General features: G+C 37.5%; 1 protein-coding gene across 3 annotated transcripts in view; it reads right to left on the bottom strand.

The window, feature by feature from the left end:
* Ralgapa2 (Ral GTPase activating protein catalytic subunit alpha 2) overlaps positions 1-23087 on the bottom strand; it is a 271244-nt gene that overhangs the window by 138598 nt on the left and 109559 nt on the right. For all 3 annotated transcript variants that reach the window (XM_085696826.2, XM_085696824.2, XM_048455526.3), the window contains 4 exons: positions 22342-22518; positions 10980-11173; positions 10000-10098; positions 9620-9775 (listed from right to left, as the gene is read on the bottom strand). In XM_085696826.2, the coding sequence (XP_085552952.1) occupies positions 9620-9775; positions 10000-10098; positions 10980-11173; positions 22342-22518 (626 nt within the window). The remainder of the gene's footprint in view (positions 1-9619; positions 9776-9999; positions 10099-10979; positions 11174-22341; positions 22519-23087) is intronic.

Raw genomic sequence — 23087 nt, 5'->3', positions numbered from 1 at the left:
TTTCACATAGCACTGCCTTAGTTACTTAAAAAAGCAACTGTCTATATCTCTGTGCCAACATTCTTCCATGCAAGCTGTCCTCTTAGCCAGCCTTCCTCTCAACTAGAGTGTCAAGGTCTTGGGTGGGTAGGGAAGTGGCTTTCAGTTCTAACTTAGCACCTTGAACTTCACAGCTTCAGGCCACAAACTTATCAGACTGTGTTTCTAGGCAAAATCTACTTCAAGTCATCAGCATGTTCACCTGAATTAATCAGACCATGTTTCACTTCTTAAGTTAACTTAAAAAAAGAAAATCAATGAAGAATTTAGTTGAATTCCACTAGCAAAATTCTTGAAAAACAAACACTAGTATAACCAATCATAAACATTTGCCTCTCTTAATCTCTCTAGTAAGTGTTCATATGCTTTAATTTCTTGGGTAAGTGAAGGAGGCTGGACTTATGTATGTTTTGTGATTGCTAAGTTTTGCCACTGTGTTGCCTGACTCTTTTCTCATCCCAGTGTCATCTGCTCAACTGCTCATCTAGGACAAGGATTCTCTTCTCCAGCAGTCTTGATATTCTGGGTCATAGATTCTTCATATGACATACTCGATGCCAGTGAACTTCTGTCTGTACCAACTATGACAACCAAAAATGTCTCTAGATGTTGCCAAAGATCTCTGGGGGGGGTGTCAATCTGTTCCCAAACCCCATCTTCAGACTCACAATTCTATGGTGAGAAGCTGACTAGCCCGTCACAGCAGAAAGTTAAAGCCTGCTCTAAAACTTGTAGCTGGACCCAGACTCTTAGGTGGTGTGGTGAGGTTGCTTTGGTTACCCACTTTGCCACAATGACTGGTGGATGCAGAATGCATCGGCACAAAGAGAAGCCTCCATGCTTTTTATCTCTATCACATTTACATTTATTCTGTTTGGGAAAAGACAAGACATATTCCAAAGACTCCATTAAAGATGGTTCTAGTGACTTGATCCTTGGGAGAAGCTATAGTAAAAGATATAAGACCTATTTGTATTATGTCATGTTGAATATATAAAAGATTTATAGTGTGATATGCATGCTTTATATTCTTCATTGATGGCATTTACTTAAAAGAAAAGCTTTTCACCCTTAAAACCAATGAGGTAAATCAAAGGTTTTGTTACTTTCTGGCCTCGCAGGTGGACTAGTTTCTCTGGAACAGTCTCCTGTGCTATCATCTTACACATTTTAAGGCTGTGAAACAAGTTCACTGCACACATGTTAAACCTCATAACTGAAACCTCTGCCATCTGTCACCTTCTACATATTTCTACTTTCCTTATTGAGGTATAAGTGGGCTTGGCAGATTAACAAAAATAATTATTAGTTATATAGCTATAAAAGAAAATAAAAGAAAAAGAAAAATCCTTCTCTTTAAATATTTTTGCTGCAACCAACCATCTGAAGTCTCCATAGCCACTGATAGCTAAATGAAGTCTAATAAAATTTATTATCCTTGACAAAATTTGATAAATCTATAACTGCTACTTTTCCATGAAACTTAAGAAATACTTAGAAAGTTCTGGACACTACCTGGTGGTATTGGTGGTATTCATTCATCATTCTGAATTGGGTACAATACATATAGCAAGAAGAACACACATCACTTATCCTTATAACTATTATTTTTCAACAATCCTTGTTAAAATTTAAAAGTTTTGTATAGTCATGAAATAAAATATTAATTTGAATGAAGTGAATTTATTAATGCAATTAATACAATCATATATTTTAAAAGGTTAAATGTTTTGAGCAAAAAAAGATTGCTTTTGAAAATACATAGTAACAAAGCTGGCTAACAAAAACCACCAAATAACAAAGACCTTGAGACATTCTATTTCAATAAATGAGTAAATTTATGATTTGCCCACCAATTGTTTGACTCCAACAGGGTTAAAAAAATGTGCTTTCAGCCAGGTGGTGGTGGGTCATGCCTTCAATCTCAGCACTCAAAAAGCAGAGGCAGGTGGATCTCTGTGAGTTTTAAGGCCAACCTACTGTACAGAGCGAGTTCAAGGAAGCAGGGTTAAAAAGAGAAACCCTGTCTCAAAAGGAAGGGAGAGAGGAAAGAAAGAATGTTTTCTTAGGTAGAGAAAATCCCTGGAAATCTTCCCCATATATTTCTAATTTCTAATTGTAAAGAACTCTTGGGAATACACATGTGCCTGATGCTACAGCATCCAAGGTGAGAGAAGGTTGAATCGTGAATTGTCCAAATTTTGCTACAGAACCATTATTTCCTATCCTTACATGAGTTTATCTGTTCAGGTACTCCATTCAATTTTGCCGGCCTTCCTTCTTTTTCTCAACTCATCTTGCCTTTCTCAACTAGCTTTAGCTTTGAGAAGCAACAGGAACATTCCCAGGACGCTCTACCTTGTCAGAACACTTTCTGTTCAGTGTAGTATCTTACCTGCCCCCAATATTTCACATATACAAAACATATCTAAACAAAACACATAGAATATATAAAACATATGCACACACAACCCATTTGTGTCTCAGTCATCACTAACCTTCATTAACTTGCTCCTGGGTTATTTTAATTCCCTTTCTGTTTTTGGTGACATCAATTGTCATATGGCTATAATCCACCCCACATAATCACTACGGTGTAAGCTCCTGAAAGTGTTAGGTGTTTTGTCTTTTAGGTTTTTTGGGGGGGGCATCATATTGTTCTAAAATCATCAAAAGTGCTCCATTATCTGTGGGATGAAAATTACTCAGTGAGCGAAAGACTGGGCAGAGAGCTGTGAAGCAAAGTACATGGGCAATGCCTGTATGACCTATCTACACCTGACTCTTCTGATGCTCCAGACAGTCTAGGGCCCTTTACAGTGCTGTCCTGCCTGCTTAGTCATGTTCATATGTTAGTTCATCCACACATACTTGGCACTGAGTCAAAACTGTTCTAGCCATTGGTCCTTGAGCATTGTCTGAAAAGTTCTAACATCCTATATCCTGTTCTGAAATCCTGCCACTCTTTAAGTCTTTCTAAGTCCTGCCAAGTCCAATTTCTTCTATGAGTTATTTGCAAACTAATTTAACTACAAGGACATTTGATGCCCAATTATCATTTTTTTAGTTCTTTGTCCAAGTTAATACATTTTAAAGATATTCACTTATGTATATCATACTTTCAAAACCCAATACTTTACCAATGGCGAGGAAAATATTCAATGCAGAAAAGTTATTTAATATTGTAACATATTTAGGGAAGAATGGTACGACTCTAACAATAAATATTTAAAAGTAAACCAGAAAACTCAAGAATGTTCAAGGACTTTAGAGTCTTCTAGGATAAGACTCTAAGGTCCTTTAGTGTAACTGATCCCTGAGCACTTGTGGCAAAGTTGAATCTTGTTCACGGATTTCACTGTTCTCAACAGCAGACTTCTCATCTATAAAAACTGCATATTAAAGCCATTTTGAAGTCATATTCTGAAGCATAAAGATACAAGAGTCATTGTTGCAACAAGAATAGATTCAGATTAGTTCCTTTTCTTTCACAGAACAAAACTGTGACTTTAAAAATTCTTTTTAAATGCAGTTTCTATAAGGTCAGCATTCCACAGCTCTTGTACTGATCACTTCAAGATTATACAGTAGCTATCGCATAAATGTCTAAATGCCAAAGTGGCTACTCTATTGTGCCAGCACTGATTTAAAATTCTGTGAATTGGTTTTTTTTGTAAAAATAACTTACTATGCAAAATGAGGACTTTAGAGAGATATCAAATTATTTCAGACAAACAAGACAAATAAGCTTCCACTTTCCCCAAACTTAGCATAATAATTCTTTTTCTATAACTGAACATTTCTACCAGTTTAGTTTTAACTAAGCTGATGAACTTATACAGAGTTACCATACAAGGTTCTAGTTATAAGGCAAAATTTCTAACAAAGAACAATTCTTTGTTTGAGAAAAGGTGATGCAATTATTACATATCACTGCATGATGCAGGCTGTCTGGGGTTATTAGAAGAGTTGGTATGGCCAATTTACAAGTATCACCCCTGCACCTTGCTTTCATAGCTCACTGGTGAGTCTTATGCTCACTGAGGAGCCCCTAGGGATCTTTTTACAAACGACTGTTTATTATTATATTATTCCATCATATACCTCATGAGAGGAGGTTGGAACATCCGTTAAGAAAAATCATAAACTTATTTTGATTTCTATGATAGAATAATCTTCTATATATAGTACTAAAATTATATATATGTATATTTTGGTATAGTTAAAAAGTACACTTAAAGAACGAGTTGAAATGTTCTTAAAACAAGTGACATATTGACTACAAAATAAGTGACTAAAGTTAGAAGAGGGGAGAAATCCTAAGTTGGGTAAGTTAGTGCTTCAGCTGTATTGAGAAGCTAAACTGAACTGCTGTTGATCCTGCATTTCCAGGGCTCAGCAGCACCATGGAGCAGTCACTGCCAGAATCTTACTTGCAGACAACAGAATCCACTTTTCATGAAGTTTGAGGACAAGAATTGATAGCAGTGTTAGCTGGATTACAGAATTTCCAGCTAAAGAATCAAGTATGAGTTTCAACAGTCAAGGAGAGGGTAGCAAGCAAACACCCAGTTACACCCTGAGGAGGCTGGCACTGGCAGAGATCTGACTGCCCGCAGTGATGCTAGTGTCTAGGCAGAACCTTCAGACAGGAGGACCCAGTTCCCTCAAGATGTCAACCCATTCATCAAAAGTCTTTCAAGTGCTATGTCAACCCAGTTAGAAGGAGTGTGGCCCATGCAGAGTTCAGTCTTCCATCATCCTTCATTGAGTTAGGTGAGAAGCAAGAAGAGAGTGAGAGAAAGCCTATGACCATAGAACCACAAAAGACATTTCTAGATCATGGGTATACAAGGCAAAGTAAACACTATTTATGTCTGACCCACAACATAAGGAGTAAGGATTTCTCCACTTGTAAAATTTCATAGTACATAAGTATGTTTTTCAGCCAAATCATTATATTAAAAAGTAAGATGACAGATGGGTAATAAAAGAAATGTAATGCTTTCAGTTATCAGAAAAATGAAATACATGAGGCTCTTGGAGTTACTGTCTTCATAGTCCTTTGTAGTCATTCGCATAAGGGTTCATGCTTAGCATGAGAAGTAGCCCTCCATAATTATGCTCCTCTGACACTCACAGAACCAGGGCATGATGAGCCCAAATGACTTGGCTCAGAAATGAAGGCCAAGACTAGAACTCAGTTCCACTGAAGGCTCTAAATGTCACATGTCCTCACATTATATTCTACCATATAATAACATTATGTTAATAAGGTTAAAACCTGCATGTCAATGGCTATTCTAGAGCAGAACTATATAGTCTTCTTCACCTGAGGAAAGCTTTATGCTTTTTTCTTGCTGCCTTAGAAAATATGATAATATAATATTATATACAACAATAACAAAGATCCACATTTCCCGAAATTTCTATATGCAAATTTGCAACAATAACTTTGTATTATTGTAAGCTTTGCATTTAAAAGAGAATTTAACTTTGATGTATAACAGACAAATTAAATTACATTAAGACGGTAAATCTGTAAGTCATTGTTAAAAAATAGTTCACTTATTTTAAGAAAAGAAAACTTTCCAGTCTTTGATATATGTTCTTATAAACATGAAAATAAAATTCCTTTCCTCAACTGTCCTTTTCCATTTCACACATATTGATCTTTACATATGTTTTAAATAATCATGAAATTAATAGGAAATGTTTTTAATAAATCCAAATCATAGCTCCTTTCATGTCAAAATATTTTGGGAAAGGCTGAGGTGAAAAAGCTGCTTTAACATTAGGAAAAACTAAGAACAACCAAGAACAGCTTTAGATGAGAAACCAAAAAATGACAGAAAGCTGGAAAGGCAACTACTTGGGAAGGTATCTGTAGGTCAGAGTATGAAGTAGGTCAAGGCATCCGGAGATCTAGTGAGTATGAAGTGGAAAGGCCTATAGTCAGGCAAAATAAAACAAGGAAGGAAAAAGGTCAAGAAATGTTTGATCAACATGTTATCTGTCAATCAATAGAAAAGACATGCCCAATGGCTAAGTCAAGCCTTTCCTCGAATTCTAACAACTTTTTGAATATATGGCATTTGGTAAAAATTCTCAAGATGTTTTGAACTTTCATTACTTGTGAGATAGGACATGATATTTAGCCAAGTGAACTGTGGAGAAGAATCAGTAGGACATCACATTGTTCCTGGCATTGTGGATCTAGGAGAAACAAACACCCTCCCACTCCACCTCCATCCCATACAGGCACAATGCAGCTGACCAGAGGAGGTCAAAAGGAAATCCCTCATAGGCTAAGTAATCCTGCACATCATGCAGAGTTCATAATTGGTCACTATTATAAAGATGCTTAAGATCCTAATTATTTCTGAACTGGTAGCAAGATTAATATTGTTTTTTTTTAAAAGAGAGAGAGAGAGAGAGAGAGAGAGAGAAAGACAGAAAGACAGACAGACAGACAGACAGACCCAAGGTCAGGAAAGGTGGTGTATGCCTTTATCGCGCATTTGGGAGGCAGGCAGTTCTCTATGAGTTTCAGAACAGCATGATCTACATAGTGAATTCCAGGACATCCAAGTGAGATCTTGTCTGGAAAAAACAACAATGACAACAAACTTCATCATGGAAAGAGAGAGAGAGAGAGAGAGGGAGGGAGGGAGGGAGGGAGGGAGGAAAGAAAGAGAGAGAGAGAAAGAAAGAAAGAAAGAAAGAAAGAAAGAAAGAAAGAAAGAAAGAAAGAAAATCATCATATCACCATTTTATGGAATTTTTTCAATTATTCAAATTAAAACCCCACACAAAATCTACACTGAGAGAGAAAGGCTATCTGATAAGGCCATTGTGCTGGATAGTAAACAAGTTAATAAGATAGCCAACACTATTACAAATGTTTTAGAAGTACTACATTTTGGCTATTTGACTTACATAAGAAATTTGGTGTTGTATTAGATAAAACTATGCTTTTACATGATTGTACACAAAAACAGAGGGCTATTTATGAGATATATATTTTATGAATGATTTTTACACTTGAATGTCTCGATTACTTCAAGCATTTTGTTTGCAATGATGCCTAATTCTTAGTGCTTGTTTCTATCTCAGCATTTTATTGAGCGCTATGGACATAATCCTGACATTCTCAGATTTAGGACAGCATTTTGTAAAACATCATGTTGTACACACTAACACTCACAGGCTTCTGGCTCTTCCAGCAGTTTTAAACCACATGGCTAGGTTGAGCAGACAAGAGTGCCACCCAGAGACCAAAGGAGAAAACACATCTTGTATTTTATTTGTAAAACAAAACTAGTAAAGTTAAAGGTTCAATTAAAATATACTTATATATTTGCTATTACTTATTTTTAAAACAAAGGATAGTCTTTAGACTTCTCCTTTTTCATAAACAAATCCTGTGCATGGAAGTGTAGTTCTTTGCGACTCTCACATAATGGAAAAAAGCCTTAACATGGTACCAGCCACAGGTGCTTGGCGTACCAATTAAAAATTGAATTTAACCGTATTCTCTGTAGCAAATGTTTTCTTTTCTTTTTATAATGAATATTGCATGTGTTTCCAGAAGTACAGATAAGTTCTCAAACAACCACCATGATCTATTTAGACAATTGGGCCAAAAGTTAAACTAATTAGCCAGAGACATTTCTTAGCTAAGCAAGAAAGGTTTCTTTCATTAGAAGGACTCTGTAAGTTTCTTCTGGTGAAGAAATGAAGTTCACTTAGGGTAATTCTCTTTGGCAGACAGTCAGGGTCTCTATTACATATACTAATAATTGCTAAAGTTAAAGTAAGATAGTTAATTCTATTAAAGTCACATAAAAATCCAGGCTGCTATTGACATACACAATAGATTGATTATAGACTAGAGATGTATGATATCACCATTCTGTCCTAAAGTCTGCAATGTTGGCATTGCTGCTGGCATTGGGCTGTCTTTTAAGATTTATATTATTTTATAACAAATCTACAAAAGATCACTGTCTTCATTTAACTGAAAATACGGTGTACATTAAAATGTGAAGACAATTTAAAGTACATAATTTCAATTTTTCCTGAATATAAAATATTTTTTAAAACAGTCCATAAAAGCATACTCATACTACTTAGAGTTCTTAAATACTATAATCCTTATTTCATATTTTATTGTTTCATTTTCACACCAACACACCTTCTGACAGAAAGATGATTGTAAATTCACACCTCTTTATGGGACTTTTTTTTTAAAAAAAAAACTTTCTAAGAACTACTACCTTGTGCTGTTTTCAGATTTATTTTTATTATATCAAAAATTCTACAACTGATCATTATTTCCAAATCATATTTTTTCCCATGGAAAATCTTATCAAAACACTACTTTAACACAAAGTCAACCTTCCTACACTGAGGGAGCTCATTAGAACCTTTGAAGTTGATTCTCTTTCCTATTTATACCCTCAACCTTCCACATGCTCCGCACTGCATCATTCTGAAGGAGGTGCTTTCACCTGAAGGGGCAGCTGGAAATAGTTAAGCAGAGCATACAAGCGACTGTACTTAATGTCCCACTTAGACATCTATTTTAAAAACAAATGAAGCCCTGGGTCCAAGCTCAGCTGTTATTGTCAGTGTCTTCTAATGTTGCTCAGAGGGAACAAGACAAGAACAACTCATTGAGATAGTGTGGTAATGGATCAGAGCAAAGCTCAATGTTCATACCAGGGAACCAGAGAATATGGTGACCACTTCTCAAGCACTGGAAAGACCCAAGTACATTCCAGAGAAAATGAATAAATAAATGTCAAGCTTGCCGCTAAGTCTGGTGACCTGAGTTTAATCCCCAGGACCCACATAGTAGAAGGAAAACTGATTGCTTCAAGTTGTCCTTTGACCTCCACACTTCAGCTGTGCCACTAATTGTGCCCATACCCCCAACTCCTACACACAAAAGAAATAAGCAAATATAATAAGAACAGTTTTCAAAAGTCCATATGCTTACCCACATCCCTCCTCCTGTCCCTCATACGTGCTAGGGAACTTCCCAAGGGAGGAAGACCAGGTACTGGTCACATCCTATAATCCTAAAGGCAGGATCTACAAAGAGGGGGCTGGAGCTTTGTGAAGAAGGCCTTGGGTCTTTGGTCCTACCAAACAAAATCTTTTATTTCTTTAGAAGAAATAAAAGTAATTTCACATCAAGGAATGTCAATATCCTTAAGTCATAGGAGACAGTACCTCATCAAAAGAATACAACTACTAAAACATGTATCTCCAAACACTTTTAAATTGTCCAGAACCACAGGGGCAAAATAGCTGAGATGGTACTTTGTAGCTGATAACAAAGGCAGAGAGTGGATGATGTAGGTTGCAGAATAAAATTCAAATTTATTTGGTGCATGTAGAGTCGGGAGGGGAAGAAGCAAGAATATGATAAAGTTGAAAACTGTATGTGTGAAAAGTAGAAGCCACTGAGGATTTAAGCATTTCTGGCATATTTTCACAAGCCCTGACACACATAAAGTGTGACAAGCAGTTCCTCACTATGGGACACCATGATAAAGGAGTCACAGGATACCTGGTCCTCGCTGCTTAATCCCAGGTGCATCACAAGGTAGAAATGCACCAGGAAATCCGAGTTTGGCAGAACATCCTGGCGTCTGGTCATCATGGCGCAGATCAGTTTGTAGGCTTGCAGTTTGCCTTCCTTATATTCATTTGGCAGAGTTGTAGCCTGCCAAGGAGATGATGTTTCTAGATTAAATCAAGACCAGATGCAGAGCATTTCAACATTTCATTTACTTCTCAGTTTTCCTGAAGAGTTGTTTGGAGATGTGGGATGTGCTGGCTGTAGTAAGACCCAGTCTGTCTTCAAAACATGCAGTCTTGGGCAATTACAGTTTTTAAACTCAATTTCAGAAGGGAAGAGGAAATTGCAATAAAAGAATAAACACTTGCCTTGAATAGCCATGATGCAAACATTCTGAGTGGTGGGATCAAGAGTGGAGGAGACGGAGAGGACTGGTTATCCAGGCTTATCGCTAGATTGTCTCGTATCTAATTCAAAACAGAATTGTGGGTGAGGTAACATTCTACTTATTCCAATATACAGCAATATTGTATAATCAAGAAACCAGTTACATTTTTTATATGTGGAATGAGAAATCTATAGTATTTACATGTTCTTCTTCTTTTTTCTTTTTCTTTCTTCTCAATTCCCAGCTGTCTTGCCCTGCCCACAGCTGCCCTTCTCCCAGCCTTGGCTCAGCAGGACCAGCACCAAGGTTTTTCTTTCATTATGAGATTTCTTATCCTTTTGGATTCTGTCTGGTTTATTGCATGTAGTTATAGCTTCAACTCAAAAGAATGGTATTGCTTTTCCTAGCATGTGAATACCTCGGGAGGTCATGAACTCCAAATGGTAAGAAATGATTTCATAAATTATGCTATATAAACATAAATCATATTTTGGAAAAATATTTTATAATGGTAAATGTACATTTAGTATCAAAACAAGAGATAGGATGAAAAATGTATCTAAGAGTTTGTTTTTTAAAATGTCTTTACTCAAGAAAATATATATTTTATATATTAATACTGGTTATTCTATAAAATGGGGATATAAATATCTTCATGCTTTTCTACATTTTCCCAACTTTGCATAATAAAAATACCAACACTTTACTAAAATGAATAATAAATCCATATAGTATTCTATCCTTAATATCTTCTATTCTTATACTTTTGTACTAAATGAAATAACTCTTAGGCATTTAATAAAGTATTAAAATGACATATATTATGACTTATTCTTGGACAATCAATGGACTTCATCTAAATACATAATTTGCATTTTAAAATACAATCAATTAGTTTATATGTTAAATGATGCACGTGAATTTTTCTGGATCAGTATAAAAGGTAACAGCAGAACACACCTTGGCCAGCTTGTACCACAGATCATAGAGATAGCCAAAAACCCTGGCATGGATCTTCGGGGACTGGATATTATTCACATCCCCAAGGATTCCCAAGACTCTTCGCCATAACACAGCAGCGGAGTCTGGATGCCAACCAGTGAGGTTCCCTCCAGCAATTATACTACAGTCGTCTGCAAGACATTCTCTGCTGTCTGTGGAGAAAGAATGGAAAAATCTCTGCCAACATGATCTTAATTTCATCATAGTATTTTTAGCCTTACTGCAAATTACCTGTGCTTAAATTTTATGAATTCTAGTAAAGTAATTAAGATTTAAAAAATGGTTGAGAATTTGACAGAACAGAAATAGAGCATTAGACATGAAAGGTCAAATATTTGATTCTTCAAAAACTGAAAGCCCAACCAGAAAGGATGTATATGCTTGGGCTGATCCTGTGCAGGATTTTATGAAGGAAGTAAGAAGATGAGGGAGATTTCAAGTAGGACGGATACCATAATAGCAGACAACCTGGAGTATCATGGTGGAGAGACATTTGTGTTGGTTTTGATGGTTTATTGAGAATAATTTGCATACAAGAAAGTTTCACCCTTTAGGTCTAATGAATGCACACAGTCATGTACCACTCACCTTTCACTCCCCAGTAAGTAGGACAGGGCTCAGTTCCATCGGTCTGAAGAGCACCCCTTTCAGTTAGCTCATTCCTCACTCTAAGCCCTTTACATGCGCTGCTTTGTGCTCTGTTCCCACAGATCTGCATCTTCCAGAATCCCTTATCAACTGAATGCTAGTAATCAGCCTTTCGGCCCTGTTTCTTTTACTTAACAGAATACATTTGAGATTCATCCGTAAGAGTGTGTACACTGGGAGTCTGATCCATTTGATTTCTGATTAACATTCCATTTTGGGATACAGTCCATCTCTTCATTTGGTGAAAGACATTCAGATTGGTTCCTATCTGGGTAACTAGGAATAAAACAGCCCGGAACATTCACACGCAGGTGTTTGAGGGGACATATATCGACATTTCTCTTTGGTAAATAACTGGGTTGTAACGTAAGTGCATGGTCAGTACATGGCCAACTGAAGAAAAGAGACAGAGATTATTTTCTGAAGTGGCATTTTCATGAACCAGTACAGTTAGTGTCATCCTGAGTGGAGTACAAAGTATCACTTATCCATACCCTCACTAGGACTTGGTTACGACAGTTTCTAGCTTTGTGTCCATTCTACTAGGTAAGAGGTGGTAACTTGCTGACATTTTCATTTTCATTTCTTTTCTCACTCTGTATTACTCTAGGCTGTCCCACTTTGTAATCCTAGGAAATTATTTCCCCCAAAAAGCTCTCCCTTGCTGAGAAAGTATGCAAACCCTTATCTAATCTAATCCATTTGTTTTCAAGACATCATCTCTGTACTTAGTCATGCTCTGGTGATCACAGCCCAAAAACACTGTCATCTACTTTATCTTCTAGAATAAAGTCTGCAGCTTGTGGGCAGTGATAATTAATTCTTTCCTTTCTTCCCCCCATCTCACTCTGTCTTACTCTAGGCTGTCACACTTTGTAATCCAGGAGAGCCCTGAACTTCCAACACTCCTCCTGCCTCAGCCTCCCAAGTGCTGGGATTAAAGGCCATTATGCCCAGTTACAAGTTCTGAAATGGATACACCTGTGTTCAGTCCCATCCCAGCCTCCTACTTGTGTAGGTACCTAACATGGCTATCCTTCCAGCTCTCAGAGAAGCTGCTGGGATTGTAGCCAGGCTCCTTTCAGCTGTTAGGTCCCCTGTCAGGAGACAATGCCATTTCAACTAGTATGTCCTATCTTCTTTGCTGTTATTATCTTTGCTGTTATTATCTTCCCTCTGCTACCCATGCCCTGTGGAGCTAGGCCTCATTTAACTGTCCTTTCAGTGTGGCTTAGGAAGGACGTGAGGAAACAAGTGGAGCAATCTATAATTTTTTACGACTATACTCAACTAGATATAAAAGTCCAATTAGGATTTTTAAATATCCTTTTCATTCATTTCTTTACCTTGTTTTTTGTTTTAAGGTTCTCACTGTGTAATGCTAGCTGTCTTGGAACTTACTGTGTAAGTAACTTACCTGGCAGGCCTCGGATTCACACAGCTCCATCTGCCTCAGCCCCTTGAAGGCATGAGTCACCACACCCAGCTTTACCTAACCTGTAAAGGCTACTCATTTCATTTTCTTATTTTAAAATTTTCAAGATTTATTTTAGTCACATGAGTGTTTGCCTGCCTGCATGCCCATCACATGCACACCTGGTGCTCCTGAGGTCAGACGAAGGCATGGGAACCCCTGGGACTGGAGTCACAGACGGCTGTGAATCACCATGTAAATGCTGGGAATGGAACCAGGGTCCTCTTAACTTTCAGTCATCTCTCCAGCCCCTAATCTCCTATTCAGTTTTAATACATTTTTATTTAACAATTTGTTCCTCATGTTATTATTTAAAAGATAGGCATTTTATTTTAAAACTGTTGGAGATTTTTGAAAAAATTGTAAGTAGGGTAGAGATAATCTCCAAATACTCTAGACTAGTTACCCTGTTTAGTTACCCAGTAATCAGCTTCTCACATTAGGTTATCTACTACAACTAACAAGCCAGTACTAAAACAGAATTAAAGTCCAAACTTTATTTACAAATTTAAAAAAAAAGATGTGTGTGTGTGTGTTTAGAAACACATATGCCCCGGCATGTACATGGATTTAGAGGACAACTCTGGAGAATTGGTCCTTGCCTTCTGTTCACTGTTGTGCATGTCTCCACCTCCCTTCTCCTCACAGGAGCACTGGGATTGCAGATCCACCCCACCACATCAGGCTCATATGCAGATTCTGGGATTTAAAATCAGGCCCTCACACTTGCACAGGAAGCCCTTCACCCACTGAGCCACCTCTGCATCCCATAGAGTTCCTTAACTTTTCCTCCTGTTGCAAATATAATGGTAATTAGGAACAATATATGTATCTCTAAAGCTTTCACTAGATTGTAACCATTTCTTAGGCTTTTTACATGTTGACAGCCTTCAGAGTTCTGAGGAGTTCTGGTCAGATACCTCATAGACTGTTCCTCAGTTGAGATCTCACAATAAGTATTTCTAAGAGTTGTTTTTTAAAGGTCAACTTGATACAGTCTAGAATCACTTGGGAAGTCATAAAGAGATCCTGACTAGACTAGATTGCTCTGTGGGTGTATCTGTGGGGATTGTCTTAATTATAGTAATTGGGGTTGGAAGACCCATTCATTGTAGATGGCACCATTTCTGATGTTTGGGTCCTGTACTGTACAAGGGGAAAGTGACCTGAGCTTGGGCGCTCATACATTAATGTATTGCTCTCTGCTTCTGACTGTGGGTGTAGTGTGATGTTCCAAGTTCCTGCTGCCTTCACTTCGCTACTATGAGGAACTGTATCTTGGAACTGTGAACTAAGATAAATTGTTCCCCCCAAATTGCTTTTGTCAGGTTATTTTAATAACTGCAACAGGGAGTAGAACTAAGACTTTTTATTGGGGGGGGCATCTACAGGGACTTCTCTTTCGATGTATATTTTCTATTGTTTTTATTGTCTTTATTAATGTTTTATTTAGGACTTTTGCTTATATGCTTTTGACTGAGATGGTCTCTAACTTCGTTTTTATCATACTGATTTTTGTCTGCATTTATTCTCAAAGTAGCACAAGGTAGATAGAAAGATAGAAGAGAGCTTTCCTTCTCATTCTACAGAAAAAGTTGGAAAAGAAAGTGTCTTCATTTGCAATTAAGTAAAGCCAGAGATTCTCCCTTGCTTTTATAAGTTTACTCAAATTACATCTGATATTATTTTAAATCGTCATATTGTCCATGCATTTGTGTTTTCCCACATACTGATTCTTTGATCAATTTTGACCTGTTCATCTAGCTTTGTTAATGTTTATAATCAATGATTTTTAGTTATTGCCTCTGTAGTTTTATTCTGTTTCACTTTCTAGTACCCTCATGTAACCTCTCAAGATTTACTAGCATTTGGGGGCTGGAGAGATGGCTCAGTGGTTAAGAGCATTGCCTACTCTTCCAAAGGTCCTGAATTCAATTCCCAGCAACCACATAGTGGCTCACAACCATCTGTAATGAGGTCTGGCGTCCTCTTCTGGCCTGCAGGCATACACACAGACAGAATATTGTATGCATAATTAATTAATTAATTAATTAAAAAAGATTTACTAGCATTTTAGTTCATGTTCTACAGTTTTATTCTTTCACTTTAATTTTGGAGTAGGACACACATGCTCTATTTCACTTACTGTACACATAGACAGTAGGTTATACTTTGTCCCTATGGAAGAATTCGGCTACATTCTAGAGATTACAATATGTACTGTTTTATTTGAAGTGTGGTTTTTAGTATCTCATTTTCCTCTTTAATTGGTCTGTTAGTCTATTGAAAAAAAATTCTGTCATAATCACAGAACGTGCTATGAAACAAATCAGGCATCTCTGTTGATACAAATTGGCCAACTTATTAATGTTCAGTGTGATTTCTAAGTATATCTTAGCTGTTAAATTCAAAGATAAACACATCTGCACAAATACATATATACGTGTGTGTTGTAAGAAGCTGCTTGTTTGTTTACCCGGCTGCCCAGACTCCCAAAATAATCACACAGAAACTATATTATTTAAATCACTGCTTGGCCAATCACTTAAGTGTATTGCTTGCTAGCTCTTACATCTAGTATTAACCCATTTCCAGTATTTTATATTTTACCACGAAGCTCATGGCCTACTGGCAAGGTTCCAGTTTATCTGTCTCTGGCAGCGGCTCCACAGCTTCTCTCTGACTCTGCCCTTTTTCTCCCAGCAATCAGTTTAGTTTTTTCCCCCACCCCCAGTTCTGCTCTACCCTATCACAGGCCCAAAACAGTTTCTTTATTAACCAGTGGTATTCACAGCATACAGAGGGGCAATCCCACATCATGTGTGTCCATGTCCACTCAACTAAACTAACTGTATCATGTTTTCTTTATTCTTATTAGCATTTTTTGCTTAACTTATCAATTAATAATTAATGAAAGTTTATATTAAAATGTCTTCCTATGAGTATGGTTTTATAGTTATTTCTCATTTGTGTTCTTATTGTTGTTTCTGGTTTGCAGGTCGTTCCTACCCAAATTTTGTTTCACTTATCTGGAGGCTGGGAAGTTCATATAAATGTAGAATTATTGTAACTGCTGATAATTTCTGCTTTAAATTTTATCCAGCTGGCTACATAGAACTATACCAGTAGTCTTCTCTCCTTTAGAGAACTCATTATATTGATTATGGTAGGAAATGTGCTTGACTTATTTCTAAATCTTTATGCTTTCTGTCACCTTTGTTCTGCTTCTCCTTTGGGTCTTTGGTGAGATTTTGACTGAATTTTTCCATTTTTGCCACCAGTATTTTCTCTCTGTTGTCATACATTTTCATTTCTTATTTACATAATTATTCCAAAAATATTCTAACACTTACCCCAGACAGAGAAAGATGAACTGAGTTTTGCATTTTTCAGGCATCATCTAAGAAAATGAAGCCTATCTCTGATCTAGCGCTGATGTATTCTGAGGAACCTGAGGAGAGGCCTAAGAGGGCCAGCGAGAAGCCAGAGAAATGAGTCTAAAAAGGAGAAGGCAGGTCCAACATGGGTCCAAGAGGTTTTACGCTATTGATGGAAAGCTCCCCAGACAATGAAACAACAGATTTGGTAAGGATGACAGTTTTTTGGAAAGGCTGTCTGTAGGAGTGCTGATGTTTCAGAGAGGAAAATGAGTCTATTCCTTCCAGAGAAACGCCATATACACCGTTGAGAAGACACACGGACATGTACAGACAGACATCAAAACCAAAATTCCCGCAAATCATGTCTGAAAACCTGAAGGCACAGAAGGTAAAGTCTACTTGTGGGTCCTCTTCATTCTCTGACTTTTAAAACCTCAAAAGAGACTCCTGAAAATCAAGTACAGCACCAAGCAGCTGCCAGTCTGCAAAGCCATGGGGAAGCTTTAATGAATGCTTATGAACTGACGTAGGTAAGACTGCCATTTTGCTACAAGCCCTTGGTGGGGAGGAGTAAGAAAATTAGGAGTTCATGACTTTGCTTCATTCTACTACCCCAACATTAAGAATGCCGTCATATGAAGTGAGATCAGCCCCAGCATCCCAGTGACACTGTGGCTTTGCTGGAGTGAGAGCTCCACATGCGTAAAGGCTGGGTACTCGCTCACCACCTGCACTGCTGTGCTGCCATCAACCAACACCCCCAGTGCTTTAGGATCTACATAAAAAAATCTGCCTTACATTCAGGGACCATTCTTGCCTCAGAGACTAAAATCGTAGGCAATATCCCCATTATCAATATATGCTGAGCTCTTTAGTCTTTCCAGGGACCGTGTTCATTTTTCAATACACTGTGAAGATTTTAATGAGCTAAAGTGTTTTTGCCCAAAATTCTGGGGCTGGTGGCACGAGTTCCAGAACAGACGCTGACATTTTACATGTAGACGGCCTCAACGAAGGAGCGCTTGATTAAACAGGGAATTTAAGAGATTTTAGAAAATTCCATTTTTACCTCCAAAATACCAAATATTTGCTTTATTTTCACTAGTAGCCTAGTGTCTTTTTGTTTCACTATTTCTAAATGTTATAGAGACCTTTAAAATCACTAAAATGTAGACTCTTACACATATGTAAAATGTTATCATCTTTCTCTAAATACATACATGATTATAATGAACAAATATAAAATTTAGGAATTTGAAAATAATGAACAGATTTTAACTGGCAGATAGGGACTTATGATCAAAGGGCCAGTTCATACAGCTGCAAGTTTATGTAGGTGTGGCAGAGTTTAAACAAAAACAGCTTTTTTCTTTGAAAACAAAAGCTATCACTTCTCAGACTCTAGTTAACGTCTTAATTGTAGGGACAGAAAAACCAGGTGAGTACCTCAAGAATCAGGAGACTGGGTTCCAAGTTGGTGTTCTGTTCCATGGCAGCCCGACACTCCTGCCTTTGTCTGCTTTCATTATTGTTCAGTCCCAACTTAGCGACTCTAGAAGGCGATTTACTCATGCCACTGTAACTTTTACTATTATTTTTCTTTACAATATTTCATGATGGACAAGCATATCAGAGGCTGGTGAAATATCAAAAATGTGTCTGATGACAGAAAACTGATGAACTGTTTCTAAATATCAAGTTTAGTGTAGGGGAACAATGTTCAATTCACACCTACAACTGTAATTAAAAGAATTTCCTGTAAGAGACATTGGGATGTAGATCAGTGATAAATACATTAAATAAAAGAGATCTGAAATTACATTATATATGATGAATTTAAGGTTAAAATTTAATTGATGCTTTTAGCTAAATAATAATATATAGTTTAAAGTATATTTGTTCATTGATTTGGGCTATTTACTGAGGGCATCTCTTACCCACACTGTCCAGGAAGTCAGGAGGACTCTGTGTACATAAAAGACAATCTGTCTTCCCATTTGGAGCTCATAAGCCATCAGAGGAAGACACTGGCCCCTCCCACCCAAAGAAAGACACTGGCTGTTTCTTATCAAATCTTAGTTAAACCTTATAGGAACAGAGAGGAATGACCATTAAAGTTGGGCTTTATCTTTTGGGGTCCTAATTAGTCACAAAATTTTTAAACCTTCTCTGATTTGAAAAGTTTTAGTTTTGCTTAGGTTGAACTATTGATACTTTGAGTTAGCTTTTTGCTAACTCAAAAGATTTCCCTCAAGATCATAAAATTTTTTCTTCCTCTATTTTTTAGAAGACATTTTCTTCCAAGTGTTTTTAAAGTTTCCTTTTCATACTTAAAAATTCTATACTTTAGGAACTGACTTCAAACATGGTGTGAGGTAGGGACTCTATTTCTTTAACCCCACCATACATAAATATTTGTCACACAGGGACCCATTTAATAGCACATTTTTCCCTGCTAGGTATGAAAGAGCCTCCATCACATACCATGATTCCATGCCTGTGAAGAATTAGTTCTGAACTTTACACCCATTGTTTTTAGTCTATTTGTCCATCCCTAAGATTCTAACTTTCATTACATAAACTACATAGCATTTATCACGTTATTTGTGATAATCAGGATGCTTTTTTTGTCTTGTTTGCAAATTGTTAAAAATCAGTAGCTATGACTCATTCATATTTTTCTGTCACATGTATATATTTGGTGTGTACACGTAGGTATACTTGGTTACATGTATTGAAGCACCTGTGTGAGTGTGAATACATAGAGGGTGGCCCCTGAAGTAGACATTAATGGTCTTTGTCAATCATTTTCCACTTTACTTATTGAGGAAAAAAAAATCTCCCACTGAACCCAGAGCTCACCAATTCTGGCTAATCTAGACAGCCAGCTTATCCTGGGGATCCCTCATCCCTATCTCTTAAATTCTGGGATTACAAGTAACTACTGGTTATACCTGGTTGGTTTTCATGTGGGTATCCAACTATGGTCGTCATGCTTGCACGACAAGTGCTTTTATCCAATGAGCCATCTCCCCAGCCCCATTCATCTTTTTATTTCTCACAGCATCTAAATAGGTATTTCTAGATCACAGGATCCTCTGCTAAAGAAGGGATTAGCTCAGCAACAATGCTGTAGAAGCAGAGCCACAGATACATCCCACTTATGAGTTATTCTCTAAGCAGACTTCATGTGTGTATTATTGCAATCTTCTTACTTTCTGGTACTCTTAATGCTATGGCAGCTGGGACCTTGCACATTAGAGAGGAACTGTTTCTTAACTGTAAAAATACTAAACTCCTCACCAGAGAAAGTATGGCTTTTTTCATACATGAATGAATCAATGTAAGCTTGCTCAAGTCCATCTACCCTTGCCTTTCCTACTCCAGGACCAGGTCCCGGGCAACTAGACAGCCTCATGCTCTAGAGTTCACAGAGGTCACTGACAGCAGTTCGCTCACCCTGCCTTGCCTTGCTTTCCCCATGGAAAAGACAGCAGAGATTGTTCTCCATATTTTCTTTCTCTGCCTCTTGATTGTACCTGGAAGATTCCCTCTATGGCTCTTATGTCCAGAGACAAGTGAAATAAACCTTTCTCCTAATTACCATCATTTTATTTACATGCATTAATATAACTGATTAAGCATAGCCCAAGTATATTTTAGAACAACAAATAATAATAAAATGAGCCATTGTTTTCTGTAACATGAAATGATTTAAACAGCAAGCAAATATGAAAGTAACCTATTAGCTGGGCCCTGATTTCATTCTAAGCAACTGATGGTGCGCAGGTGAGAAACAACACTTTCTGTTGGTTTCCTGCAGTGCTGGTGATCAGTTCCAAGGCCTCACACATGCTAGGCAAGTGCTACCACTGAGCCATACGCCCAAGCCCCATCAGATGACTTTCTGTATTCTAAAAACCCGGCTAACAAGAGTTTCCTTTTTTCCCATTTATGCAGAAATTGTTCCCTTAAGAACAGAAAGTTAAGTTCAGAACCGTGATAATCCTTAAGCCTCCTCATATTACAGTTTGTCCTTTCCACAGCTGACAGGATGAACTCTTGAACTGTGTGTACTGATTCTCCATGTTAGTATTTCAAAGAACAAAGTATTTGGAGGAGTTAATCGCAGCATGGTGCATCATACAGAGTTACACAGCTCACTACCCTAAGCAGTCAGATGCAAACTCTGAAATGGGATCAAGACTAATCTTTCCCAAGGACAGACAAAAGAGGCACTCATCCAATTTTCTTTCCTTTCAATAAAAATAATTACATCTGGTTCATCTTTAAGAACATTCAAGTGAGATTCATCACTAGATCCATAGTACCATCATGGTGACGTTTCATCTATACTAGACCTACACAAGCTGTTTACTTCATAAATGCATTAACAATTCTCCAGTAATTCAAAGGGCTTTACAACAGTTATCTTAGCTATAATTCAGTGGGGAGGTTAGGGACGGCACAGCATTGGAGGCCAGTTCCACCTCATGCACTTACTAGTATTTTCTAGTCAGGTGGCATGATTTCTCTGGGTCTTACAAAACAGAAACAGAGAGATTTAGTTTGTTTGCCATATAAAATTAGAATTCTTAAATCCTATATAAGTTCACAGTATTGGCAGAATTTTACCAATACCATTTATGCTCATTGTATGGCATCTTAAGGTTGTAATACAAAGGATTTCCAAAAATAACAGACACTATAGCTAACTTAGGTTTTATAACACAATGAAAATTAAAGTTTACTTGATTAAAAATCATTCAAAATAAAACTTTAGCCTTTATTTTTACTTTTGAGTGATTTTTAGCATTTAAAATGGGCTTTTATTTCTTATACTTCCTGACTCAAATCCTAAATGCTGGGATTACAGTGATGCCACCATAACCAGTGAGAATTATTAGATCACTTAATTATTTAGGTATATGCGGTGTGGGTGGTGCGTGTATATGTGTGGGAATATAGGTGCCTTGTGCATGCGTGAAGAAGCCAGAAGTTGGGTGTCTTCCTATATCAATCTCTACTTTAGTATTTAAAACTGAGCCTCTTGTTGAGTGAAAAGCTTGCCTTTTCTGCTAGACTGGCTGGCTAGTGAGTTCCCAGGGTCCGCCTGTCTCTGCCTGCAATGCTGAAGTTAAAGGTTTGCACAGTTATACTCAGATTTTGCTTTTGTGTTTCAGTTAATAACTTCTTTATTCAGGAAAAGCAAATCAAGATCATACTCATATAAACACTGACATTACAGTTCCATGAATAATAATAGCTATTATTATTTTAGTGGGGATAACATTACAGGATGCTGGAAGAAGATGATGGGTTTGAGTAGAACTGGGATCTCACTGATGTGGATGCTCTTCTAGACTGAGTCGTAGCAGGCCACTGTTGTTCATTTTATAATTATGACCCGTTATCACACACATATATATATCAAAATTTTACATTATGTGTATCAAATATTTTATAATAATTAAAAATTCAATAATAAGACAGCCAATCCTCTTGTTCTACAAGTATGGCACATATAAGCTAAAATAGTATTATTTTCTGTCTCCAAAGACCTTGGGATGGGTACCATCACTTCTTAGCATAGAAGACATTAGTCATAAGCAAGGCAGGCTTTCTCTCACATTTGTCTGATTTCAAAATTCATTCCATTCAAGACTTTAAGAATTCACAAGCAATATGACCAGAGCTGCAACTCCAGTGTGGTTGAAAGTGGCATCCCCATTGCACTGTGCTAAGGGGTTCAGGAGTCCGAGGCAGGGAACTCTGGCACCTCCTATTTGCAGCAGTAATCCTTCTCACACACAATTACCTGTTAAGTTTGAAGCATCAGTAGGACTCAGTTGTAACCAGTGGCGGGCATCAGAGTCTGGCACAACATCTGTGGGAGTGTGGAGTTCTGGGTCCTCGTCACAAGTCTGCCATGGGCTCATGGGTAGCTCTGTCTCATTGTTGGAGCCCAAAGCTGTGTCGCTACCAGTACTTTCACCTGGCACACAGAGCAACCAAAGTTTGAGACTGCAGCTAGATGAAGATAAGGTTCAAAATTATCTCCATGTAAGTAACAACGCTTGCACAGCTGACAGGCTCTGCTCAGAGGTTTGGGCAGAACCTGAAGAACTTGGTTGGGGTTCAGTAATGTCCCCATTGGACACTTATTAATAATAATATATCTTCCAAGGACTGGGCATTAAAAGGCTTCATAACGTAGCAATCTTATCAATGTCTTTGTTCAACTATTCCTTGTGTTTCAAAGTTACACCAAGTCCCAGGTCCTATCAGGATCCACCCACAACATGAGGAGATAGAGAAACAGGAGGAATATGGTGGATAACTGACTTCACAGCATCGCAAATTTACTCTGCTATTGCAAACCCAATGCTTAGACTTAAGCCCAGGCTGAATCATGCTGGCAGATTCTGGAACGAGGTGTCCTTCTACTGCATATCTGCAGCACTGGAAACTTTATCCTTTAAACATTAGAAGTGCTAATTTGTCACAAGGTAATCATGCAGAGATTTAAAGACTTAAGTAGTTATCTATTTAATTATGCACAAG

This window comes from Myodes glareolus, chromosome 10 (genome assembly GCF_982192425.1).
Source record: "Myodes glareolus chromosome 10, mMyoGla1.1, whole genome shotgun sequence".
NCBI lineage: Eukaryota > Metazoa > Chordata > Mammalia > Rodentia > Cricetidae > Myodes > Myodes glareolus.
Note: the sequence above shows the minus strand (reverse complement) of the source record. Positions and strands in the feature narration are given on the sequence as shown.